Below are 26,422 nucleotides of genomic sequence, written 5' to 3'. Positions count from 1 at the left end.
ACGAGGGGAAAAAAAAATGAAGTGTAAAAGAAATGATTAAAAAAATGCTTTCAAAAAGAATGAAGCGGGACATCCCCAGGCTTGAAAAGATAGTGTTTCCATCGCCACATCTCCAGGGTTGTAACTGAGGCCCGCAGTCACAGTTCAGGAAGAAACCGTCCACTAAGTGGCAGCACGCTACGCTAAGCCAGTTATCAACGTCCTTCGAGCAGCTTTTTTGTCGCCATTCGGCAGCGCACCCTCCTCCCGTCCTCCAGGGAGGGACCTAGAAAGGTTGTAAGAGTTTTCTCCTGAACCCACAAAGGAATCAAGAAGTGTCACAGGATGTCAGCAACTCCGTCTCTGTTTTCCCTCCGTCTCCTCAGGTGCCCCGCCCGCACGGGCCATCGGGCCCGCGAGGCAGCCTCTGTCGCAGGTCGCCTAGGCGTAGGAGGCGGCCGGAGGTGACCACAGCTGCCCAACAGTTGGGGTCCCAGGCTGCCCGGTGTGACGCAGCGGGCCCCTCTCCACCCCTCCCCACAGGCGCTCCGACGGGGCCGGGGCCGGGGCCGGAGAGAGATGCGGGCCAAAGCCTGGGCGACCGGACCCCACGCACGACCCGGCCCCCTGGGCTTATCCAGCGCGGCGCTTCTGCGGCTCCCCGAGCCCCAACACAGTCTTCAGCATCTCGTCATCCCTCTGCTTCCCCGGTTCCTCTCGGTCTCTCCCCCGCAAAGTCCTTGCGCAACTGTCCCGAGCGACAGCAGCGTCCACACCCGCACGCAGCGAGCCTCTAGCTCCCACTTCCCGGAACTCAACTCCCGGCGGGTGAGGGAGGGCACCAGAGCCAGCATCAGCGGCCCGCGGCTGTGGCCAGAGTCCGGCGGCCTCCGCGCGGCTGGCGTACGGCTCCCATTGGCGCGCGTGCACGCACTCGCTCTCCGCCCCACCTCAGCACCAATCGCTTTCTTCCTACGGCCCACGACTCCACAACGTAGCCCCTCCCACCGCCCGCCCGCCGGCAGGAGCGGTTTGGCGTGCTCGCGCCTGCGCCCTAGTCAGTCCTCCTCGCGCCCAGTGGGGAAGGGGAGTGAGCAGGGGGCTTACGTCGTGCAGGAGGCGGCGGCTACGACGGAGACGGCTGCGCTTGCTCTCTCGGCGTTATGGCGGCTGCCGGGAGCCGATAAGTGGCGGGAGCGGGAGCGCGCGCGTGGCTGCGGCGACGACGACGGCTCCTTCCTTCTCGCTCTAGCTGCCCTCGCCGTTGGTGCTTCCATCATGAATGGATTATGGGATCCGCTCCACAGGGGGTCGCGCGTGGGAGCCGCGGGCCGGGGCTTCCCCCTCCCCCTCACGGACTCCTGCTTCCCCCCAGACGCCCGGAGCCCGAGGACTCACCCGGCGGCGGAGACCTGAGTGGGCTCCCTCTGCCCCCGCGAAGCCTGCACGGCCGCCGGTAAGAAAGGGGGCGGCTTGCGGGTCAGGATGTGGCGGGGAGGCCGGGAGCCGGCCGGGCGGAGGGCGGGGGCGCCGGGCGAAGGCCGGGGCGGCTCTGCGAGGGCCGGCGGCGGCGGCGGCCGGGCTCGGCGTGCGGGGGGCGCGTGAGTGGCGCGCGCCGGCGGGCGGCGGAGCCCGGGCCTCCTCGGCGTGGGCGCGGCGGGGCCGCGAGGGCAGAGCCGCGGAGCGCGAGCGGCGAGCGCTTGGCCGGCGCGTCGCCCCCGCCGCGACCCGGCCTCCCGGCATGTGGGGGGCGGCGGCGAGGGGGAGGGGCGGCGGCGAGGGGGAGGGGCGGCGGCCCAGGCGAGCCCGGGAGGGCGCGGAGCGGGGCGGCGGGAAGTGTGAGGCGGGAAGAGAGACTCGGGGACCGGGAGGGGGGCCCTGGGAGGGACGGGGGTGGGAGTGTGCGTCCGGCCGGGAGACTGACTGGAGCGAAGCTGCGATGGACGGAGGAGGGAGGAGGAAGGCTTCCAGCCTCCTTTCGAGCCCCGCTTCGGAAACTCAGCAGGAGCAGAGCAGCTGTTGAAGGACCGGGCACAGGGGAGGAGGGTTGGGGAGGTTTGACTTCATTGTTGAGACGCGGGAAAGGCTGGAGAGAGCTGCGTGCGCCTGGAGCTGCAGAACTCAGGGCTGTGAGCAGGGCCTCAGAAAGAGGACTGACTCGGAGAAGGCAGATGAGGGGGAAAAGGAAGTTAGAATGTCCAGAGAAAGCCGTTTTGAGGAGCGAAAGGAAGGTGGAAAGGAAAGAACGAAGAGGAGTGAACTTTCTCAACGCAGAGAGACTTTCGGGAAAGAGGCGGTTTGTTAGAGTCCCTAGATTTTTAAGACTTGTTGAACAGTAAAGCTCTTTGACGGGTTGGAATTAATCTTTAACATGAGGAATAAATGTTGCGTGGAAGAGTTACTTTTTGGATAACCAGTTCTTGCAAAGAGTCTACTGGACCTTAGTCTCTGGAGAATTAAAATCTCGATCTAGATGTAGAGTTTGCTGTGATTAAGTTGGCAACAGCCTGTTTTCCTCCTCTTTTTTGTGGAATGGAGATCATCGTAGGACTGAATTCTCTTTGCTGAGGTCGGAGGACAGCTCTGCTCTCAGTCGGCTATCTGGGTCCTTTCTGGCTGGGGAAGGATCTGACGTCTCCTTCCCCCGCTTCTTCCTCTCCCTCCCCTGCCAGAGATCTCTTTGTTTATTCGCGGATGGCTTGTAGGTGACTCTCCAGTGTTGTGCTGAAATCTTGAAAGGTGGGAATGCTGTGTCTTGGTCCGTGATTTCTGCCCCAAACCCGTTACTTAAAAAATCATAGTGTATATTCCATTACCTTTTTTTTTTTTTTAATGGAATCTCCGCAAGTCCAACCTGGATAAATATTATTTAAATTTTATCATTCCACTGTCGGCTTACCTGTGAAAGTACACATTTATTTTGACCTGTACAGTTTTTGCGAAGATTGTATGATACCCTTTTATTCTTCTGTTCTTATGTGAGCATTTTCCAAACTTTGCCTCATTCAAGTGTATGAAGTTCTTGGTGATATGAATTAGTGTTTGATTAAAGGTAACCTTTTCCCCCCTTACTTGGTTTGACAAAGTATCTAATAAGACTCCGTTTTCTATTCTTGGAAGGTATATATATGTTATATATTACCATTTTTATTTAGTTAGCTAGTTATCCATAATGTGTATATATGTATCGCTACACAGCTGCAGTTAGTCTAAAAGTTTTATCACTCAGCAGATATTCTGATTTCTTCTGTCAAAAATAAGCACTGGTGTGCTATAAATTCTAGTAAGTAGTCAGGAATGTAGTTAATGGAAGCGTAGGTATTTCTGATTGGCCTAGGTAGATTTGTATAAGTTCTAAATAGACTTATCTTTTTCTCTACAGGAAGTTTTCTTATTTTCTTAATATGTTTTCTTTAGGTGAATCAAAAAGGGTCCCAGGAAACCTGTGAATGTTGAAGAAAATTCGTCTGTGAATTTTTGGTATTCAAGGAGGAGTCAGTATTTATATTCATCTTTTAAACTGGGAAGATTTATATTTTATTTTAAAACTTCTTGATATTTACAATGAATGGACACAGTGATGAAGAAAGTGTTAGAAACAGTAGTGGAGAATCAAGGTAAGCACTTTATTATCAAGTATTTATTATGAAGAGAATGAAAAACTTGTGTGACTCTTTTTAGTTTTCTTAGTAGATGGCAGTTTTCAGGTTCAAATTCTTCCTCTTAGGTATCCAAACAGTAAAAAGTTTCTAATATAAGGAGCTTTGTTGATAATACAGGTTTTAATTATTTTTTTCCTTTGAGATACACAAAGAAGAATTTAAGTATAGAAGTTTGGATTACTTAAATCTCCTTGGAGGTATATATTGTTTGGGTTAATAACTGAAGCTAGAACAAGTAGGAAAAGAGATTTAAATTGATTTGACTGTTAGTGCACTCTCTAAATAAGGGCAATAAGAATTTATTTCCTCATCTTTTTCTGGCATTTTATCTTCTACCTGTGCTGTCCAATATAGTAGCCACTAGCCACATGTGGCTGTTTAAATGTAAATTAATTAAAATTACACGATATTGAAAATTCAGTTACTCAGTCACACTAGACACATTTCAAATACTGAATAGTCCCATGTGGCTAGTGGCTACCATGATGGACGGTGCAGATAGAAAACATTACTATCACTACAAAAAGTTCTTTTGGACAGTGCTGATCTGGATATTTGTTAAAGTATTGTTGCAACTCTTTTTTCCTCCTATTTTCTTTAATTTGAGTTTTAATTATATATGAGTGAGTTAAGAGTTCTTACTTGGGCCATGTCTTTTTAAGGAAGATATAGTTTATGGGATTAAGCCATATTAAGCTATTTTAATGTGAAAGAAGCCTCTTCAAATACAAAGACTCTTTAAATTCTTCTGTAGCCCCCAAATTTTGAGTTATCTGCATATTAATAATAAAGTCCATGTAGTTATATATACTCATTGTATGTAGAGATCAGGAATATGGACATTGGAGTGAGACTGCCTGATTACTTATCCCGGTTCTACTTCTGGTTAGCTCTGTGAATTAGGACAAATTATTTAACCTCTGGGTCCAGCCCCATGGCCTAGTGGTTAAGTTTGGTGTGCTCTGCTTCAGTGGCCCGGGTTCAGTTCCTGGGCACCGACCTACATCACTCATTGGTGGCCATGCTGTGGCGGCGACCCACATACAAAATAGAGGAAGACTGGCACAGATGTTAGCTCAGGGTGAATTTTCCTCAAGCCAAAAGAGGAAGATTGGCAACACGTCTTAGCTCAGGGCCAATCTTCCTCAGCAAAAAAAAAAAAAAAAAAAAAAGAGAGAGAGAGAGAAAAAGAAAAAATTAACTTCTGAGGCTTTGATTTTTGGAGTTTTGAAATGGGGATTACGGTATTATTTATCTTATTTGAAGTTGAGGATTAAGTGAGATGCTACATCTAAAGGTCTTAATATAGTTCCTGATATAATGAGCACTCAATATTTGCTTATTATGATTAGCATTATGTTTTATGTAACATAGGGTACTAGATAACTAAAACATTAATTATAGTGATAGAGAAAAGTGATGGACAAGAAACAGGAAAGTTTTGGCAGTTAGGAGGGTTTCAGAAAAAATGTTGGGGTAGAAAATGAAGCAGTGGTATATGTATTTGACCTGAGACTTGGGATTTTCTGGTCATTCTAGGAATACTTGAGTTTATCAGCTTTCACAGGTGCACTGTTTGGATAACAAGAACATCATAGAGAAGAAGGAGTAGTTACACGGAAAGCAGCATGATTTAGCAGAACAAGTGTTGGTCTGGAGTTACAAAACCTGAGTTGACATCATCTAACTAGTTCTCTGAATGATTTCTCAACTGTAAAGTAATTAAGAGTTGAACTAAATGATTTTGAAGTTTCATCCTATCACTTTTACAATGTGTAATAAAATTTTAGATAACAGAGTTTCTGGTGATTCTAGTCAAACTCTGTTATCTAAAACTTTATGAATCACCAGAGTTGAGAGGTAAATTAGAAGACTTTTGAATCTCAGTTTTGATTCAGATCTCTACAGGTATATTGACTATAGTAAGTGAATAGGAGAGTCACGTTGTCCCGCATTGTCTTATTCATTAGTGAGCAATGAAATGGTTGATAGGTAGAAATACCTAGAGGAGACACAGGAACAAAGCTACCTGGAAAATCGGAAGTAAGCCTCTTGAGAGTAAATCCTCTTGTTGAGTATGCGGAGAGATCGCGTGCTGTTGTATTCTGACCGCTTACCTGTTCGAGTAATCTTTTATATATTTTACTGCCATATCTAAAGCAAAGGTGAGTAGTAAGTCAAATTAGATGGTATAGTTGAAAAAAGTTAAACCCTGTGGAAGCAGATTTACTTACAGGAGTCTTTTATAATGCATACTCATTTAAAATAATTGCAAAGCATATTCTGTAATTATTCTGAGTCACCATTTCTACCATACAAGGTATGTGCTTCTGAGAAGTATGATTGTCGAGTTATCTAATTCTTTCAACTGCCTTGGTGTTTGTTTATCAGGAGGAGGAAGACCTGCTTCTATTTTGCTTTCATTTTCTTCCTTACGGCTGTTATGCTATCCTTTTCCTTTGCTCTACTGTCATTGTTACTAACCCTGAGACCCCCTCCCCAAAGCTTTTATAACAAGGCAGTACAGAGAAGGGAGATTGTGCCTAGTTAGTTAAAAGAGTGAGGAGGTGAACTTTATAGACATAGGGATTTTCTTGCAAACAACAAAAGTTTCAGTAACTATGAATGTTAGTATAGAGTGATGAGAGGAGAAATATGCTCTACTTTTAAAATTAACGTACACTGTAAATAGTTTTTAAAGTAAAATTTGATTTTTATTGGCTAGAATTTTTAAATGTATTTTTGCTTTAGCGTTTCTTTTTTCCTTTATGAAAATGAAGTTTATGAAATGAAATAGACTTAAGAAGTCATTTAGCATTTTTGGTTGGTATAATTAGCTTTCTACTAAAAAAATGGTTTTTTGATTCTTTCCATGTAGAAAGCTCTCTATAACCATTGACTGAAGGGAAGAAGAATACATAGGAAAATGTCTCTTGGGCTGTGCTATAACGGACAGTTTTGAAACTTATTTACTAAGAAATCTGGGTCAGGATGCACCTGTACATCAGTTTCAGCTCAGCACAAAGTTTATTATGTAACTGAAGTTAAGCTTTCTGAAGATACTATTGGAAGATTTCAGAGCATCACTTCCTCACTGTGTGGATGTGTTGTTATTTGCAACCAAATTTTTCAAATCCTGGGTAGATATTTTTTTTTTTAATTATCTTGAATGATGATTTACTCCAGGACTAGATTTATGGGTAAAGACCAGAAATATATTGTCATATTTTGCTCATTTTTGGATGATTGATACATGCTTAATACTCAGAAGAATTTTTCTGCTTGCCTGTAGATTAAATTTTTAATAATATGTTTGTCCATGTAAATTTGAGAATTTATTTGAATCACTTTAATTAGTCTCTATCTATTATGCTCTTGAAAAATTCTTACAGGGTGAGGCAGGTTGTTAGTGATGTGCTGTAATGGTCTCAACCATTTAGAATTAATCTCTAGCTGGCAATGGAGCTTTGTTGACCTGTAACACTTCAATTTCCTTGGCTTATAGAAAATATTTTAATTATCATTTTATGGTTCAAGAATCTTTGGATCTCAGCTTGTAAAGTGTTGTGGGTAGGCAGTAAATAGGGACTATGATCACTGGAAATGTTCTCAATGAAAACCTCCTTTTTAGAAATTCAGAGTTTAAAGGCTTTTTAGAGGCTTTGAGAAGCCCTGGAGCCTCAATGACCTGTGACATTTAAGGAAAACCGATTCAGAGTTAATTTGAACACAGGGCGCAGTTTGCACCATGGATCTGTTAGTGTCCTGTTGAATTCTACTATGGTATACTGTGTTTGGAAACATTGTGTTTATGTATACACATACCAGAAAGATTTCTTGCCATCAAAATCAGTTAGTTTCTTTCACTAAATAAATTTGAACACTTTTTAAAGTCAATACCAGTTAAAATGGTGTTTGCTGAGCTTATTTTGCAGTTATCTCAGAGTTTTAAAAAAAATGTCATTTTTTAAATTTCCAAAGTTTGTGTTAAGAAACATTTTAAGGAGGATGGGAAAGTGTGAAATCACAAAGCCAGAATGGCTAGAAATCATTGAGTTAAGGAAACTGGTTTTTAAAATTTTCTGTGATGTCATTAATTGCAGGAAAGTATGACTCTTTTACATCTCATTTTTTGTTATTCCCTATTTCTCAGTTCAGTATGTGCTTTCTTCATCTTTTCCTGTTTTTTCTCTCAAATATCCTGTATATGCTACTAAATCTAAGATCATCTAAGATCGCTTCTTATCCTTTGAAAACTCAATAAATCGTTAAGCAGAAGCCTTAGTAATAGGATACTCTGTTTCCAAATAGAATTTACCAAATTAAAATTTTCACACAATTTCCTAGGATTGTGGTTAATCTAGGTTACTGTAAAGTATTTAGGCTTTTTTAACTGATAAGGCTAAGAGAATTGTATATGACTTGACTTTGCAAGACATTACTTTTATCTACATAGGTATGAGATAATGTGGGGGCAAACATTAATGTGTAGTTACCCCTTTTTTATACAGTAGCCTCCCCTTATCCACGGGGGATGTGTTATAAGACCCCAAGTGGATGCCTGAAACTGCGGATAATACAGAACCCTGTATATACTATATTCTTTCCTATGCATTCATACCTGTGATAAAGTCTAATTTATAAATTAGGCACAGTAAGAGATTAACAACAACAATAATAAAATAGAACCGTTATAACCATATACTGTAAAAATAGTTCTGTGAATGTGGTCTCTCTCTCTCTCTCAAGATACCTTATTGTACCGTACTCACCCTTCCTCTTGTGAGGACGTGAGATGATACAATGCCTACATGTTGAGATGAAGTGAGGTGAATGATTTAGGCATTGTGATGTAGCGCTAGGTTAATATTGACCTTCTGACAATACATGAGGAGGATCTTTGAGCCATGATGATGTTGATGGTCGGATGTCATAAGCAGATGATGTCCATGGTTGTTAGAACACAAGCACTGTGATACTGCGATAGTCAATCTGATAACTGAGATAGCTACTAAGTGACTAATGGGCAGGTAGCTTATGCAGCGTGGATACGCTGGTCAAAGGGATGATTCACGTCCCAGGTGGGATGGAGCAAGATTTCATCATGCTACTCAGAACAGCACGAAATTTAAAACTTACGAAGTTGGGAATTTTCTATTTAATATTTTCAGACCACAGTTGACTGCAGGTAACTGAAACTGTGGAAGGCAAAACTGCGTATAAGCGGGGAAGACTGTACTGTTGAAATAGTTGCTTATTTAAGATCTTGACGACTGGTGGGTTACATATGATATAGTTGGGTTTAAAAATAAGAGTATTTTTTGTGGTGAAGAGATAAAGAATAGATGGAGAAAACTTTTTTGTATTTTTTTTAAGGAAAATTTAAAAACATGCAGAAATACAAAAGTTGCAGCCCCAATTTCGGTCCTTGGACCAGCAGCATTGGCGTCACTTGGGAGCTTGTTCAAAATGTAAAACCTTGGCCCCTACCCCAGACCTTCTGAATCAGAATCTTCATTTTAACAAGATTCTCCAGTAATTCGTCTTCATATGAAATTCATACGCATATATATGAAGCGGTTCATTCAGCACCTTGCCGCTTTTTTTGTTACTGATGTTGTTATACATTGTTTTTATTTTTTGGGAACTCCCAAAGAACAGTGTCATAGGCCCTGCCATCAAGAGGCTGGGTACATTTCATTGCTCTAGAAACAATAATGCCACCAATAATCATTGAGCTCTTAACTCTGACTGAGCCAGGCATGGTGCACAGTACATGGTGCATTATGTGAATGTATCACAGTTCATCCTCACAAAACTCCTGTGATGTTCACAGTATTATGAGTCCCATTCTCTAGAAGGAGAAACCAGATTTATAACCATTAAAAAAAAAAAAAAAAAAAGCTATTGGGGCCAGCCTGGTGGTGTAGTGGTTAAGTTCACATGCTGTCCTTCCGTGGCCCAGGGTTCGCAGGTTCGGATCCTGGGCGCAGACGTATGCACCACTTATCAAGCCGTGCTGTGGCAAGTGTCCCACAGAAAATGGAGGAAGATGGGCACAGATGTTAGCCCAGGGCCAGTCTTCCTCAGCAAAAAGAGGAGGATTGGCAGCAGATGTTAGCTCAGGGCTAATCTTTCTCACCAAAAAAAAAATAAATTTCAAACTTCACTTGGATTTCATTGACTTTTCCATTAATGCTCTCTTTCTATTCCAGGATTCAACCCGGGGTACCATGTTATGTTTAATTGTCAGCTCTCTCCAGTGTTCTCTGTTCTGTGAGAGTTTCTTAGCCTTTGTTTGATTTCCTTAACAGTCATCAGAAGTACTGGCTAGGTGTCGGGTAGAATGTCCCCCAGTTTGGATTAGTCTGATATTTTTGTTAGGATCAACTAGGGTTATCAGTTTTTAGCACAAATATCACAGAGATGAAGTGTTCTTCCAGTCACATCGTATGGGGAGCATAATATCCACGTGACATTACTGTTGATGATAACGTCCATCACTTGGCCAAGGTAGTATTTGCCAGGTTTCTCCACTGTAAAGTTACTGTTTGTTTTTCCCTTTCCGTGCTGTATTCTTCGGAAGCAAGTGACTGTGTCTGGCTCACTCTCAAGGGGGTGGAGGGAGTGGGAATTAAGTTCATCTCCTGCTGGGAGGGAGTGTCTGCATATATTATAATGGAATTCTTCTGTAGAGAAGTCATTTCCCCCCCCTTTAGTCACTCATTCATTTATATAAGCATGGACTTATGTATATGTATTTTATATTTTGGGCTATAATCCAGTAAATTTATTTTGTTGCTCAAATTGTTCTAGCCTTGCCCATTGTGAGCTTTCTTTCGAGTTGGCTTCCGTGTCCTTTTGACACATTCCCATTCTTTTGCCCTCGAGTCACTCATTTCTCCAAAGAGCTCTGGTTCCTTTTATTGGAGAAAAGGGTATTAGAAAGCAGATTTGGGTGCGGGGTATGCTCATTGCTACTCAGGTGTCACTACTTCTAGGCCCTCTCAGCAGACAAAGCAGACAGAGCTAGTGACATATGTGTATATAGTAAACCACGTATGTCGGCATATCTATAGTTCTTTCTGTATCTGTCCATCTGTATACATATTAAGGTAAACTTGAGTTTGTACTGATGTCTCCAGCTATAATCCTGAACTACAGGATTCATCCTAACCTTCCTTTCTTGCTCCTTTATAATTTCTATCTCCAACAGAGAAACCTGGTTCCCACCATCCTCTACCTACCATCCATACTCTTCACCCTCAGCATATGGGTAAAGCAGGTGCAGAATTTCTAGGCTATTCTCACAGAAGAAACAAATTTACCAACTAGAATACAGTGTTTACGTACAGTGTACAGTTCCTATTATATTTAGCCTTACAGTTTCTAGTCAAAACACCCGTTTTCCAAAGTTACTCAAGTTAGCTTCTGCCCCCCAGCCCCCTTCAGTATGGTGATATCGTAAATTTATAATAATGTTAGATTCATTTGTCACAGTTTGCATTCCATCCTGGGATACTCAGTCACATGGGTTGATTTTTTTTAAACTTGCACGTATTACATACACTCTGTGCTACACAGTTTTGTGGGCTTTGACAAATGCATAGAATCATTTATTCTCCGCCACAGTACTGTCAGAATGATTCCGTCATCTAAAAGTTCCCCTGTGTGTCCCAGATTTATGGAATCAAAATTTTCATTTTAACAATATTCCCAGGAGATTTGTATGCATAGTAAATTCATATGCATATATATGAAGCTATTCACCTGGAGTCATTCAGTATCTTGCCATGTTTTAAAATTATAAATTAACTTGGAGAAAGATATTATGACCTAGAGGTGATAATGGAATAGCCAGGTTTAAATACACAGTCAAGGAAGTGAGTATATTCAAATTCATGGGGCATGTAGGTATGCAAGTGAGGTGAAAGAAAATAGAATTGGGCAAATTATTGGACTAAAGTAGTGGGCTGTATGGCAGGTTTTCACAGAGCTCTTTAAGTTTTGTCCTCTTGATAATGATGAGAAATGATGTAGTTTGGAAAGAAGGAAGAACAAATGGTATCCAGAGGCCTGATGGAGAGGAAGGTTTTTTACAGAGGTCATAGTCCCCAACAATGATGTGCAAGTTCCCTAATAAAGAGAGTGTGTTGGACATCCTAGCTTTGCAGTTCTTTACCCTGAGGTTTATTCAGTGTTCTGCTGAAGTTTTTGTGTGGTTTAGTCCCAGGTGGAGGAAGGAGAAAAAAGGAAGCATAGCTGAATAAATGCTACCTGTATTGAGGGATACCCCTGGGAGTGTAATACAGTCCGTGTGAATGGACTGGTCAGAACCACAGATTTTAAGGAGGTACTCTAGGAATCTCTTGTACCAGAATCAAGTTCTTATGTATGAATGACTGAGAAAATTGCTTTTCATAATTAAGAGTATATTATCTGTCCCTGTGATATGAGGTGACTGCTTAGTCAAAAGTCAGCTTTAAGTAAATGTTAAACTGCGTTCAAAAGTTTCCTTGGTGTGGATAGATTAAGTGAGATCTAAGTTATCTTTGGGATTAAAATACACAGACGTAAAAAGTTCTGGGTAATTACGCGCTACTGGCTTTTGGGATCTAATGTCTACAGTATCTCTCAGAGCTGAGGCATAAGGCACAAAAATAGTAGGGGGCTCTTTTCTTAATGAAAACCTTCTGTTAGCTATTTCACATCTCTGTTGTTGCTGCTTTCAGAACTACAGTTCTGTGTCCTCAGATAGTTATTTAATTTAGATGATTGAGCAAGTACTGTGTGGTAGATACCATCAAATACTAAAATTTGAGATTCTTCTCTGAAGCTTGTAATCAAGAAAGAGACCTTAGCCTTAAATATTTGTAGCATCAGGTGGATATGGTAAATACAGAGAGATACAGTCTGCACCACTTCAAAGGTAGGAGACAGAGAAGTGATACGTGCTATTGAGACGAATATCTCCCAATAATGATAAGAAATGTGGGAATTGGAGACTTGCTCATTTATCTGGAGTGAGAATGAAAGCCTCTGTGTTCAGGGCACACTTGAGCAGAGACCTAAGTGAACTGAGAGTGAGCCATGTGGCTACATTGGGGGATATCAGTCTAGGCAGTACAGAGACCCTGACAGTGAACTGTGCTGGGGTGAGGGAGCTACAGCAAGACCAGTATGGCTACAGTGGATGGAGCAAATAGGAGAGTGGTGGAAGGTGAGGTCAGTGATGTGATGAATCCTGATTATTTGGGGCCCCTGTAGGAAATGGTACAGACTTTTCATTATGCTCTCCGTGCAGTGATGTGTCACTAGGCCAGAATGATTCATGTTAACAGGACTAGGGTGTAGGGAAACCAAAGAGGGATACTGCATATTCAGTCACTGGAAGAGCAAGGAAGAAAAGGGGAGGGGAGGGAGTGAGTCTGGGGTCATAGTGGGGAAAGGGGAGACAGCTGCACCACAGGGGCTGAGAAGAGCTCAAGGGTAACACCCGGACCCCAGTTCTCCTGCAGGGATATAGTCATGGCATGGAGTCACTCTCCTCCAACCCTCTGATCTCCTAACTGGGCTCCCCACTGACCAACCCAAACAGAAGCCTAAGGCAAATGAGCTCTTTGATATAGTCCATCAACCTCCCCAAGCACAGAGCAGCGTAGACTAGAGGGGAGAGTGCCAGTGTTTGCCATTCCACATTCCTTATATACAGGGTGTTCCTCTGCAGTGTGTTTCTCATGTGTGTCTTAAGGGATGAGGGTCCTCTGAAGGGTTTTCCATTTTGATGATATTCATAGAGTTTTCCCTTAGTGTAAATTGTGACGTGACTCCCTAGGGCTATCACCAAAGGCTTTCCTATAGCCATTGCATTCTTTAGGTTTCTCCCCAGTAGGTCATCTTCTGGCACACAGTAGGGTCAGAGTTTGTGTTGAAGGTTTTACCACATACAGTGCACTTAGAAGGCTTCTCTCCAGAGTGAGTTAACGTGTGGGTTATTGAATGCTACTCCATATTGATCAGATTAGAAGGATGAGGGTGTGCTGAAGGCTTTTCTTCACTGAAGGCCAGACTCCAAGAGGATTCCCAGTGATCTCTGTCTCCTGGTATTCATATCCTGTGTAGTTCCCTCCCACTCTGTGGCAGGATCAGTCTGGGTGACCAACACAATCCAGATGAAGAGAGAATATGGCCTTCTGAGGCTAGGTCATAAAAGACTTACGGCTTCTGCATGGGCTCTTTTGGATCACTTCCTTTGGAGGGTACCTGCTGCCATATTGTGACGATACTCAGCACCATGGGGAGACCTACATAAGGAGAAACTGAAGGACCCCTGCCAACAACTGACACTAATTTGCCAGGGATGTGAGTAAGCTATCTTGGAAGTGGACCCTTCAGTCCCAAAGACTTTAGATGACTGCATTTCTGGTTGACATCTTGCTTCTCATGAGAGATCCTGAGCTAGAACTACATAGCTAATCCATTCCTTAACTCTTGACCTACAGAAATTGTGAGATAATAAATGCTTGTTGTTTTGAACTGCTAAATTTTAGGGATAATTTATTACAAAACAAATAATTTATACATCCAATGTGAGTCCCGAAGATGCCCCAGAGATGGCAGATCAATGAATGCTTTCCCACAGTTACTATATTCATACCTACCTATTATGAATTCTCTTATGCACAGAAAGGTAAGAGTTAGTGGTGAAAGATTTCCCAAAATGATTGCATTCATAGGGTTTTTCTCCAGTGTGAGTTCTCACATGTTTCTTAACAGATGAGAGATTATTTAAAGCTTTCCCACAGTCACTGCACTCATAGGGTTTCTCTCTGTAATGTATTCTCTTGTGCACAGTAAGAGAGAAACTACTGGTGAAGGATTTCCCACACTCATTAGACTCACAGTTTTTCTCCAGTATGAGTTCTCACATGCTGTGTCAGATGTGAGCTTTCCTAAAGGCTCTACAACAATCATGACATTCATAAGGTTTCTCCCCTGTATGCATTCTATTGTGGACAGTAAGGGAGGAGCTCATGCTGAAGCCTTTCCACAGTGATTACATTCGTAACGATTCTCCCCAGTATGAACTCTCCTGTGCCTTTTGAGGATACATCTAGTGCGAAAGACGTGAAAACACTGGTTACATTCATAGGGCTTTTCTCCAGTGTGAATTCTCACATGCAGTGTAAGGGATGAGGGATTACTGAAGGCTTTCCCACAGTCACTGCATTCATAGGGTTTCTCCCCATTATGTATTCTCTTATGAACAGTGAGGTAAGAACTGCTGCTGAAGGATTTGCCACATTGATTGCAATCATAGAGTTTTTCTCCAATATGAATTCTCTTGTGCTGAATAAGATTAGATTTTGTGCTGAAGACTTTAAAACACTGATTACACTCGTTGAGTTTCACTCCAAGATGACTTCTCTCCTGTTGATTAAGAAATGAATGCTAACTATAATTTATAATATTTTTAATATTCAATGCTATCATAGGAATTTTTCTTCCAGGAATTCTGCTATGTATAACATCATTATAATTGGTGTTTTTGCCACTTTGAGTGCCTGTATATGATGTCTGCTGGTTTGAGTTCTCAGAAGTTAAAAAAGATGGATGCTTTGCCATAAGTCCTTATCAGATTCACAGAACATCTTCTGATAAGTTTAAGACAAATTTATGTTTGAAACACTCAATATCTGAGTCACATTTATGGAAACATTTACTTTTGTGAACACTCAGGGAAGAAAACATTTTGGAGATAACTTATGCTTCTCTCCAAATTCACAAGAGTTTCAGGGTATCTCTCCAGAGGGACAACTTTTTCTTGGGAAAATGAATCCCTTGGTAACTTTGTGGCTTTTCTAATTTATGGCATTTTCCTACTGTGGAAAATCAGAAATCTTACCATTTTTAAACCTTTAGATTGTTCTTCTCTAAAAACATGCTGCTTAGAAGTTAACCCTTGGACTTTAAGTAAGAGTCTCCAAATCCGAAACAAATTGAAAAGAAATTTAAGTTGATAAAGGAAAGAAAAGGTAAAATGCAGATGTTAGTGAAGGTAGACCCGAAGGGGTTAGAGATTTTCAGGAGGTTTGCAATGAAAGGGACACGAGTGTGAAAATTTTAGGTTTGTATTAAAGAAGACTCTAGAAATATTGAGATTGATGCTGATGGAAAGAAGGAATTGTCAGGAATGTAAAGTGAGAAGGAACTAGACAAAGAGCTCATATGAAACTTAAATTTAAGAAGGAAGAGAGAGATCTTTTTCCCCCCTCTGAGGCCAAAGTAAAGTATGAGATAATGAACAGAAAGTTAAAGAAAAAGCAAAGGAGGTCCACGAGGAGGCTCATACTAAACGTTTTTGGCCTTCTTGTCGGAAAAAAAGGGCATTTTACAAATGTCTCTGATGGACATTTCCTAATGTAATACTCCAAACTGTCAAGCCACAGGCCAGAGAGGTTCCTGACAAAGACTCATATATACCTAGTGCTCACCCGGACAGGTGCCTGGGAGAATTCCTCTTTCCTCTGTCCTCACTTTATCTTCTTGCTCCAATTCGGAGAGCAGACTAGGTTTATCAACTTGATTCCCTATACATGGAGAAAAGACATATGATGTAGGGGACTCTGCATGGGACAAGAAGCCTCACCATGGAACTGAGGCCCACACTTCTATAGATGAGCAGGTGTGACTTTAGGAGCAGCAGTACAATTATCCTTAAATTCTAACAAATATAGTATAACTATCTTTCACCAAGAAAAAAAAATGTAAGCATCCTCAGTCAGTATCCAGGGTGACAGGGGATAACTGGTCCCAGAAGTTCATGCCCAGTTTCAAATACAGACTTAAAAGCTCCAAAGCTTTTATCCATGGAGAACATGAAGTCAGGCCAAGGAGTAGATCTTCAGTTGATAGGGAAGGCATTAGACCACAAGCTCCAGGATGGTAGGGACCTAATTCCCTAATTCCCAATTCCCAGCACAGACCTCATTCACCACCATATTCCTAATTCCTAGCACAGACCCAGGAACATAAAGGTGCTTAAGAAAGACTTGTGAGAAGTGATGTCAGTGACAATGGTGGAGTAGGTAACTCTCAAAGTCCAACACTCTACAAAACACCAGCAAATAAACTGGTAAAAACTGTCAGAATCAACTTGATTGGAACACTGGAAAGTTATAAGAAGTTTACAGCAACCAGAACAATGCTTAATCAAAACAAAGAAGTGAATTTGGTAAGAGAGCTCTGTGACACTTTAACTGACCCTGGCCCATCACCTGTTCCCCACCATGGCAGTCACCTTGAAGACAGCAGCCTGTGTTCCTACTACTGGAGGGAGCAGAACGGATTTTCTTCTCAAAGAGCTGTGGTTGCTTGTTTTGACCTGTCTGGTGGCTCCCTGAATGACTGGCTCAAAGGGCTTGCTTTTATTTTGTCTAACTCCAAACTCTCTCAGTGCTGAGGTGGCTATGAAGGGTGGAGGGCTGGGGCATGTGCCAAACACATTTAAATGTATTAGCCACTGCTGCCTGGGGCAAGGGAAAACCATTGAACCAAACAAAAGACTAACCAAAGAGTCTAAGAGGAAAGCAGGGAATAAGATGTTTCGGACAAAAACGGCTTCGAAAAGCTCCCACATATTCCTAGGTATACTTAAGACCACGCACATACCCAGGGCTGGGTGCATGCTCCGAAAAGACCTGAGAAGGCACTAAGCCCTCACCTTTGATTGACCTTCCTGCTCTGCACAAGCAGGAAGTGAAGGCTAAGACAGAGTTGTCAGTCGCCTGATTGAGTTTTGAAAGCCCGCTCCAAAATATACACAGAGACCATTTGCAAAGACTGTGCGTTTTTGGGTTCTAGGTATTTAAGGAAATCTCTGACAAATCACTAGCTGGCCATTAAGCTAAGAAAACAGAGACTTCAGTGGCCACACATGACTAATACAGACATTGCAAAATTAGTTCAGAAATGTCACCAAACAAACAACACCAACTACAACAAGCAACAACAACAAAACTTAGGGATGGGGGGAAATCTGATTTACAGAATTGCCAGACTATAATGCCAAACGTCCAGTTTTCAACAACAAAAAAAATGAGTCATGCAAAGAAACAAAAGTGCTTGGCCCATTACAGGAAAAGGAAATTAACAGAAATTGTCCCCAAAGAAGGGACTTTCCAGACAAAGACTTCAAATCAACTATTTTAAGTATGCTCAAAGAGATAAAGGAAACCATGTACAAAGAACTAAAGGAAATGGAACTCTTACCAAATAGAGACCATCAAAAAGATAGAAATTATTGGGGCTTGCCCGGTGGTGTAGCAGTTAAGTGCGCGTGCTCCATTTCGGTTGCCCAGGGTTCGCAAGTTCGGATCCCGGGCGTGCACCGACACACCGCTTGTCAAGCCATGCTGTGGCAGCGTCCCATATAAAGTAGAGGAAGATGGGCACGCATGTTAGCCCAGGGCCAGTCTTCCTCAGCAAAAAAGAGGAGGATTAGCAGATGTTAGCTGAGGGCTGGTCTTCCTCACACACAAAAAAATAAATAAACAAAGTTCTGAGAGAAAACAAACTGTCACCCACAAATTCTATATGCAGCAAAAGTCTCCTTCAAGAAAGTGAAAAGGAAATCCATAGAATGGAAGGAAATATTTGCAAATCATATATTTGATAAATGTCTAGCATCCAGAAGATATAAAGAACTCTTACAACTCAACAACAAAAAGACAAACAACCCTGTTCCCCCTAAAATGGGCAAAAGACTTGAATACACATTTTACTAAAGAAGATATAGAAATGGCCAACAAGCATAAGAGAAGATGATTCTTATCTCATTATTCTTTAGGGAAATGCAAATAAAAGCCACATTGAGATATATACCACTTCACATCTATAAGGATGGCTTTAATTAAAAAAAAAAAGGAAAAGAAACAAGTGTGGTTAAGAATGAGGAGAAATTGGAACCCTCTCATATTGTGGGAGGGAATGTAAATGGTGCACAGGTGTTATGAGAGGTTCGGGGATTCGATCGGAGACGTGAAAGACACTTTCCACTCCAAACAAATGGACTGAAAGTATATTTTATTATATAGAGGATAGTAAAGGCGACAGTCTGCAAACAGATCAAATAGGTCAAATATTAAGAGGGAAAAAAAACATCAGCCCGACTGGAAAGGGAAAACACCCACATCGGCTGAAGAGAAATGACACAAATCAACCGGAAAGAGAAACACCAGGTTGACCGAAAAGAGAACACATCAAATCAATTGCTTCATATCAAATCAATTACTTCACATCAAATCAGTTACTCACAACATCCACGCCCCACTGCCAGGAGAGCCCTGTCAATCGACGTGGCTGGGCAAGGATCACACGTCCTGGGCAAGGTGTCCCTTCCACAGGTGGAAATCTCTCCGGGTCTCAGTCTCCAGTAGTTTTTATACCATCAGTAATTTTCAGAGTAAGCAATTACAGAGTTTGCAGAGCAAGCATTTAGTGTTCCCATGCACAAAATGGTTATCAGTGGCTTACGTGCACTGAGCCCCCTGGGTAACATCCCAGCCCAGTAGTTGTGTACGTGTATTGTTCTCTTTGGTTATCGTCCCAGCCCGGCACAGATGGCCAGTCCATCCCGTGCTACGACGCTCCAAGAGCCTTGAAATGTTACAACTTGTGACTCACTCTGTGGGAGAAGGGCCAGTTCCCACCACACAGAAAGCAGCTTTGTATTTCTGTTTGTGCTGGTGGCTGTAGGTCAACGGAGCGGCCAATCATGGCTGTACTCATGTCAAGACAACAGGTACTCTGCCAAACAGTTTAGAGCTTCCTCAAAAAGTTAAAACATAGAATGACTATATGACCCAGTAATTCCATTCCTAAGTTTATACCTGAAAGAACTGAAAACAACTGTTCAAGGAAAAATTTGTACACGAATGTTCGTAGCAGCACTATTCACAATAGCTAAAATGTCCATCAACAGATGAGTGGATACACAACAAGTGGTATATATGCACAATGGAATACATTCAGCCATAAAAAGGAACGAAGCCTGATACACACTACAACATGGATGAATCTTAAAAACATGCTGAACAAAAGAAGCCAGACACCAAAGGCCATATATTGTATGATTCATTTATATACAATGTCTAGAATAGGTAAATCCACAGAGACAGAAAGTAAATTAGTGGTAGCCAGTGGCTGGGGGTAGGCAGGACTGGGGAGTAACTACTTAATGATCATGGGTGTGATAAAAGGGTTCTGGAATTACAGAGTGATGATGGTTGCGCAAGACTGTGACATTATTAAAAGCCACTGAACTGTATATTTAAAATAGTTAAAATGGTCAGTCTTTCTGTTTTGTGAATGTTACATGAATTAAAAAAAGCCTTGTTACCTGAGTCAATAAATAAATGCAGGAATGATGTCAGGCTTACCAAGAGATGCGAGGTTCCTGCAGTTTTCCAGCATCACATCCCTGTACAGTGTTCTCTGAGAAGCATCCAGCAATGCCCACTCTTCCAGGGTGAACTCCACAGCCACATCCTCGAAGGTCACCAAGTCTGAAACCATCACAAACATCATGGCTTAGCCAAGGACCACCCTCACCAATGTTGACAGGAAAAGGGCCGAGGATGACAGAACTAGGGAAGAGGAACCCAAAACACACGATGTCCGGGCAGGTGCTGAGCTCTGCTCTCCTTTGCTTCCAGGCTCAGCCCTCAATGCTCGTCTCCTGTCTACTTACTTCCAGCCACTCCCAAGGTTAGATGCATGTCCACCATATACACGGTTGTCTTTTTCCAGTAAGACTGTGGGCTCTGTAATCTTATTTCTCTCAATCTCCAAGGTTGACAGGCTGGGACACTGCAGAAAACAGAGAAATACTCACTAGTAGCCGTCATAAATTACTTGAGTACAGAACACGGTCATGTCTTTCCTTTAAAAGTCTCAGCAGAACACAATATAGACGGTGACCCCGGAGGAAGCTTTGAAAATGTAAAAATTGTTGACATAGGCTGACATTTTCTGGGCAGCCCCTCACCCTCCATCAGATGCTCGGAGATCCTGGGATGCCTGAGGACCTGGTTTGCCTGTGAGGCTCCAGGCCACAAAAGATAAGTCCAATTTCTGGTCAAAAGAATAATTATCTGGAGAAAGGAATATCTGACTTACCAGTAACCAGCTTGCCAGGAAGCCATGAACAAGACCTTCCTCCTCTGTGTATCTTCTCCGAGGAGAGGCTGGGTACAGGGGAGACTGAGCTGGAGAAGAAGGAAGGAGTCACAGTAATCCAGGGATGCCCTCTGTTCACAGATTATTCCCATTTCACAGATAAAGAAATTGAGGTTCGGAGGGACATCATTGTTACTTCATCAAGTTTATAGAAGGAATTAGAGGTAAAATTCATGAGATCCCACACAGTCACCACACAGGTGACATCTCCACAGACACTCAAACCACTGAAGTCCCAAATCCCAAGAACCACATAATCAGATATCAGTGACCTCATGGATCCTGGGGCTCCACTCCCACCTCCCCTGCTCAGCCCCCTCCCCTGTGGTGCAGGGGCCTTTAGCGCCTGGACTCTGAGGCCTGTAAGGACCCAAGAACTTACCACAAGTCGGGGACAGAACCATGGCCGCCATCCTGTGATTCAGTAAATGTTCGTGAACAACAGGGCAGTGGAGAACCAGGATGCTCCTCCTCTTATCCCCACAGAGCACTCAGGACAGGGCCCTGGAATAAATGGGAAAATACAAAGTATTCACAGCCTCTCTCCCTCTCTAGGTTACTGAGGACGAATCTGTCTTAGCCCGTCCGTCATGTCCTCCTTCAAACATAATATATTTGATACTGGGCCTTTATTTTGCTTAGCAGGTGATGAACTCAGGGCCATGTGATGGCAAAACTTGTCTTCTTCTGCCCCCAGTGGTATGACCAATACATTACTGCTCCCCCCATTTTAAGTCCTTGGCTTCCCTGAGTCTCAGGGCACATTCTTCCCATCCGCATGGTTGTCACAATCACAGTCCCAGCTACAACCCCTGTTCACGGAGACTTTGGCACCTGACTCCCATTGTTATTTCAACCTCCAGTCCCACCTCACTTGGATGACGTCAGCGTCCATGAGGATGACTCTCACAGTATTAGGAGTTTGTCCCCATCCATCTTGGCCACACATTTCCATGGGCACCACCCCAGGCTTTGTCATCACCTAACACTGCTCTACCGTCTAGAACAATAGTTCAGAAACTTCTCTCTCTGAACCCAAACTCCCAAACATCTACCCTGCTCACTCATTTCCTCCTTTCAGGACATGTGTTCTACCACACGTGGCTCCAGTCTACCCACTCTCCTACTTTATTGTTGTCCATCTACTACCTTCTCTTTTCACTTCATACTTACCCAACTTGTGTTTCACTGTGTCTCATTTCAACATATTTCCTTATCCCTACCCCCTATCTTCACGCTGGCACAGCAGAACTCCAACCAAGCATGATTCCAATAATCTGCCTGCTCCGTGGCAACATCTGGGCAGGCCAGCCTGCACAAGAGATGTCACGTTGCCACCTCCAGAAAAACATGGTCTCCACCACGCAAAGAGCTCTTGACCCTGTAGGACAATCCCACAAGTCTCTGAAGCTTCCTAGTCATCATACCTTCTCTAATGTCTCTAAATCTCTCACATGCTCACCTTTTCCCCTATGGTAAGCAGCTTCCTAAATAGCCCTCAATGATTCGAGCCTCCTGGTTGTCACACTCACATTGAATTAGGGCTGACCTGTGTGACCAACCGAATATTGTGGAGGTGACTTCTGAGGCTAGGTCTTAGAAAGCACTGTAGCTTCCGCCTTGTTCTCTTGGACTGCTGGCTCTAAGGGAAGCCAACTGCCATGTTGCAAAGACACTCAAGCATCCTGGTGGGGAGACCTACGTGGAGAGGAACTGAGGCCTCCAACAGCCAGCACCACCGTGCCAGCATGTGAGTGAACCACCTTGGAAGTCAGTCCTTCAGGTGACTGCAGCCCCAGCTGATATCTTCATGTGAACTCATGAAAGTCCCTGAGACAGAACCTTCCAGCTAAGCTGCTCCTGAATTCCAGAACCACAAAAACTGTGAGATGACACATGGTTATTGTTGTTTTAAGTCACTAAGGTTTGGGATAATTTGCTATGCAGCAATAGGTATCGATGAATACACTCTGACTTTCAGCAGATGGTCTTGCCTCTTACTTCTCAAAGCAATCATCCTAAGGAGTCCATTTTCCTGTCTTGTCACCAAAATCACAACCTGCGCCACGGTTTCCTCCCTCTGCTGTTACAAACCAGGAGCCGTCTCCCCTTCTCTGTAAGGCCGTGCTCTGCAGCTCTGTGCTTTGCTCCATCCCGCCTGCCTTTTTAGGATCTGAAGCCTATCGATGATCTCTTATCTACCCTTCCCCTTCCAGCTCTCCCACTCTCCTGGACTCTTCCTCCCACCATTTCAACCCTATGCAGTATTTGTAGCGGGGAAATAAACCTATCTTAAGAGCATAGTTTTCTTTCCAGTTACTTCCCAGTCTCTCTCCCTCATCACTGCCAAAGTGTTTGCATTCTCTGTCTCATTTCCTCATGTCCCCAACACAGGACACTCTGGTTTCCACCACTTCCATTTCAAGGACAACACTCTTGGTAGAATCATCAATGATCTTAGTCACAGAACAGAGATGTAGATGGTAAATACTGATACTATTTCTTATCTTTCAGATCAAGAAAAATCCTTTGTTGGAAAGTCTGCCTGGAAAGGCACTTTCATACACTGCTGTGGTACAACTCCTACAGAAGAAAATTTACCATAATCAAGCAAAACTGCAAAAATATTTATCCTTTCTCCATCATTCCCACTACTAGGAATCCATCTCAAAGATACAGAAATACTAAAATATTCCTCTAAGACTATTCATTGTGACATTTATAACAGCAAAGGAGTAGAAACAACACAAATGACCATCAATAGGAACTGGTTGAATAAACTATGGGATATTCACCTAGTGAAGACTCATGCAGCCATTAAAAAGTGATAAGATCTCTAGGTAGTTGTAGAGATAATTATCCCCAATAAATATAAGGAGAAAAACATCAAGGTACAAAAGTGTATGGAATGATTCCTTTTTAAAAGAAGGGAAAGGCCAGGATATATACATATGTATATGTATACATATAAATGTATATACATTTGCATTTTATATGTATATGTATTGTATGTAATTGTATGTAAAATACAAATGTATTTTATATAATATATATAAATATATGTACATATATACACACATATTTTGCATATGTATATTTTTACATATACACACACCTATTTTCTCATATTTGCAAAAGAAACGCTGAAAGGATAAAACATGAATACAAACGTTAACCAAGAAGGGTAGGACAATAATTGAGAAGAGGAGACAGGAATTGAATTTAGAATTCCCTAAATATGGCTCATTATACAGTTTTGACTTCAGAATCATATTTTAAAAATACAACCACAATCCTCAAAATGGAAAACAAATAACTAAATGAACCGAATTTGCATATAAATTGGAAACATGACTACAACAGAGTTTGAAAAAGAATGCTTTCACGGGACTTTAAAACTAAGTATATTGCTAATTCAGCTGGTTTCCTCCTGAAGGACATTTGAGTTGTTTCTCTTCTTTTGCTGTTGGAAATAATGCTTCTGTGAATAACCATCGTGTGTAGATGTGGTCTTGTATTTTGGGAGGTTTACATTCAGAGTATATTTCCAGAAGCGAGATTGCTACGTAAAGACAGCGACTCTTCTGGGTGTAATTTTTTATATACACTGAAGGAGAATATCATTAAGTAAATAAATTAATGCTATTCAGAGGCAATATTTTTAGTATAACATATAAGAGATTAATATAAAATCAAAGAAAATTAAGCAAAAAACCATTGTAAAGTTAAATCGAATTAGAAATATCATGTTAAACTCATGATTTAAAAATTACGTATTCTCTGCTGCAGAAATTGATAAAAGAAACCTTAACTAAATTGAAGTCAGGAAGGCCTGTAGTGGGAGCTCTCACACCCTCTCACATATTGTCAATTACACCAAGCAGGAAGTGACAGAGACTTGTGTCTTGGACACGAAGTAAAACTGCTTTATTACTGAAGCAAGATTTCTTTTTCCACCTGACAACATCCTAGCCAATGAGAAACATCACAGCTCAACCAACGAAACACGTCGCAGCTCAACCATCGAGAAACGCTGCAGCTCAGCCACCGAGAAACACCGCAGCTCAGCCACCGAGAAACGCCGCAGCTCAGCCATCGAGAAACGCTGCAGCTCAGCCACCGAGAAACGCCGCAGCTCAGCCACCGAGAAACGCCGCAGCTCAGCCATCGAGAAACGCCGCAGCTCAGCCAACCAGAAACGTGGCAGCTCAGCCATCGAGAAACGCTGCAGCTCAGCCATCGAGAAACGCCGCAGCTCAGCCAGTGAGAAACGCCGCAGCTCAGCCAGTGAGAAACGCCGCAGCTCAGCCATCGAGAAACGCCGCAGCTCAGCCATCGAGAAACGCCGCAGCTCAGCCAGTGAGAAGCCTTTGCTGCCTTGACCTTTACTTTCTCCCAATGGATTTTCCTTTAGAACAGCCCCTCCTTACTCCTGCTCTTCTCTATAAAAGCAGCTCCCCTCCTTTCTTTTCTGGATTTGCCTGTGGTTTGCCATAGCATGTATATCCTGAATTGCAACTCTTTTGGCTATTCCCAAGTAAATTCAATTTCAGATGAAATAACAGGCAAATTTTCTTTTTAAGTTGACACTACTATATCCACTGAAAGGTCTTAGAAGCAATGATACTCCAGAGGCACTGAGCATACCTAGTGTCCAGCTCTTGGTTTTTAAGACTATTTACCACTAAAAAGAGCAAAGTACTCTATGCACTAATAATAGAATAATCTCCAGTATATGTTAAAGGAAAAAAGGCAGAGAAAAATGCATAGAGTACTACAATGTTTTGTATAAGTAAAAGGGGAAATGAAAATATATTTGCTTGCATTTACTTAAAGAAAATCCAGAACGCTAAGAATGCATGATAAACCAATAAAAGTAATTACCTATAGGTGGCTAGAGGAAGGAGAATGGGATGGAAAGAAAAGAAGGTGAGGGCAAGACTTTGTAAGGTATATCTTTTTATATCACCTTAGTTTTGGACCAAATGCAAAGAAGAATTCTAATTAGATTTTAAACATTTGAGTATTTTATAAAAAATTGAGTAATTTCATTTTTAACCCGAAAGTCTTCCTGACTCCTTGTGGTGACAACCCAAGCCCAGGAAAGCCCACTGGCAGGTCTTCTGCACAGCGGAGGCTGATGGAACCTGTCGGTACCAGGTCCACACGGTACTCACCTGCTCACACAGAAATCCACGGATCAACGAGGACAGGTGGACCCTGAGCCTGGTTTCACCTCAAACTTGAGCTCCATGGATGCTTTTCTTGGCTGACGGGGGAAAAAAGCACAGAGGTTGCTTTTGAGACCTTTTATAGGGAGTAATACAGCTGATGGATGGGAAGCCACCCCATTCACTTTTCTTTTTTGAATTTACTGATTTAACTGTAACTGTTGGCTGAGACTGGATTTTCCCGATTCCTATCCAGACACCTGCTCCCCACTTAGTAAACTCAGTGAATAAAGGAGACACAATTGCTGTCCCTCAAATGTCGTCTGAGAGTAAGACAGTGACATTAGACATCTTTCGCATGTCCTGTCCTCC

General features: G+C 42.5%; 1 protein-coding gene across 2 annotated transcripts; it reads left to right on the top strand.

The window, feature by feature from the left end:
• The first annotated feature begins 1,086 nt into the window (after nucleotides 1-1,086).
• Nucleotides 1,087-25,392, top strand: LOC131395276 (axoneme-associated protein mst101(1)-like). Of its 2 annotated transcripts, none has more exons than XM_058527217.1 (3): nucleotides 1,087-1,435; nucleotides 3,397-3,596; nucleotides 24,852-25,392. In XM_058527217.1, the coding sequence occupies exons 2-3, from the start codon at nucleotides 3,548-3,550 to the stop codon at nucleotides 25,259-25,261; spliced, it is 459 nt and encodes a 152-aa protein (XP_058383200.1). In that variant the 5' UTR covers nucleotides 1,087-1,435; nucleotides 3,397-3,547; the 3' UTR covers nucleotides 25,262-25,392. The 2 variants fall into 2 exon arrangements, 1 of the variants encoding a protein (XP_058383200.1); XR_009216349.1 differs by having other exon boundaries at nucleotides 1,093-1,435; nucleotides 24,764-25,392.
• Nucleotides 25,393-26,422: the final 1,030 nt, after the last annotated feature.

This window comes from Diceros bicornis, chromosome 31 (assembly GCF_020826845.1).
Source record: "Diceros bicornis minor isolate mBicDic1 chromosome 31, mDicBic1.mat.cur, whole genome shotgun sequence".
NCBI classification, from domain to species: domain Eukaryota; kingdom Metazoa; phylum Chordata; class Mammalia; order Perissodactyla; family Rhinocerotidae; genus Diceros; species Diceros bicornis.
Note: the sequence above shows the minus strand (reverse complement) of the source record. Positions and strands in the feature narration are given on the sequence as shown.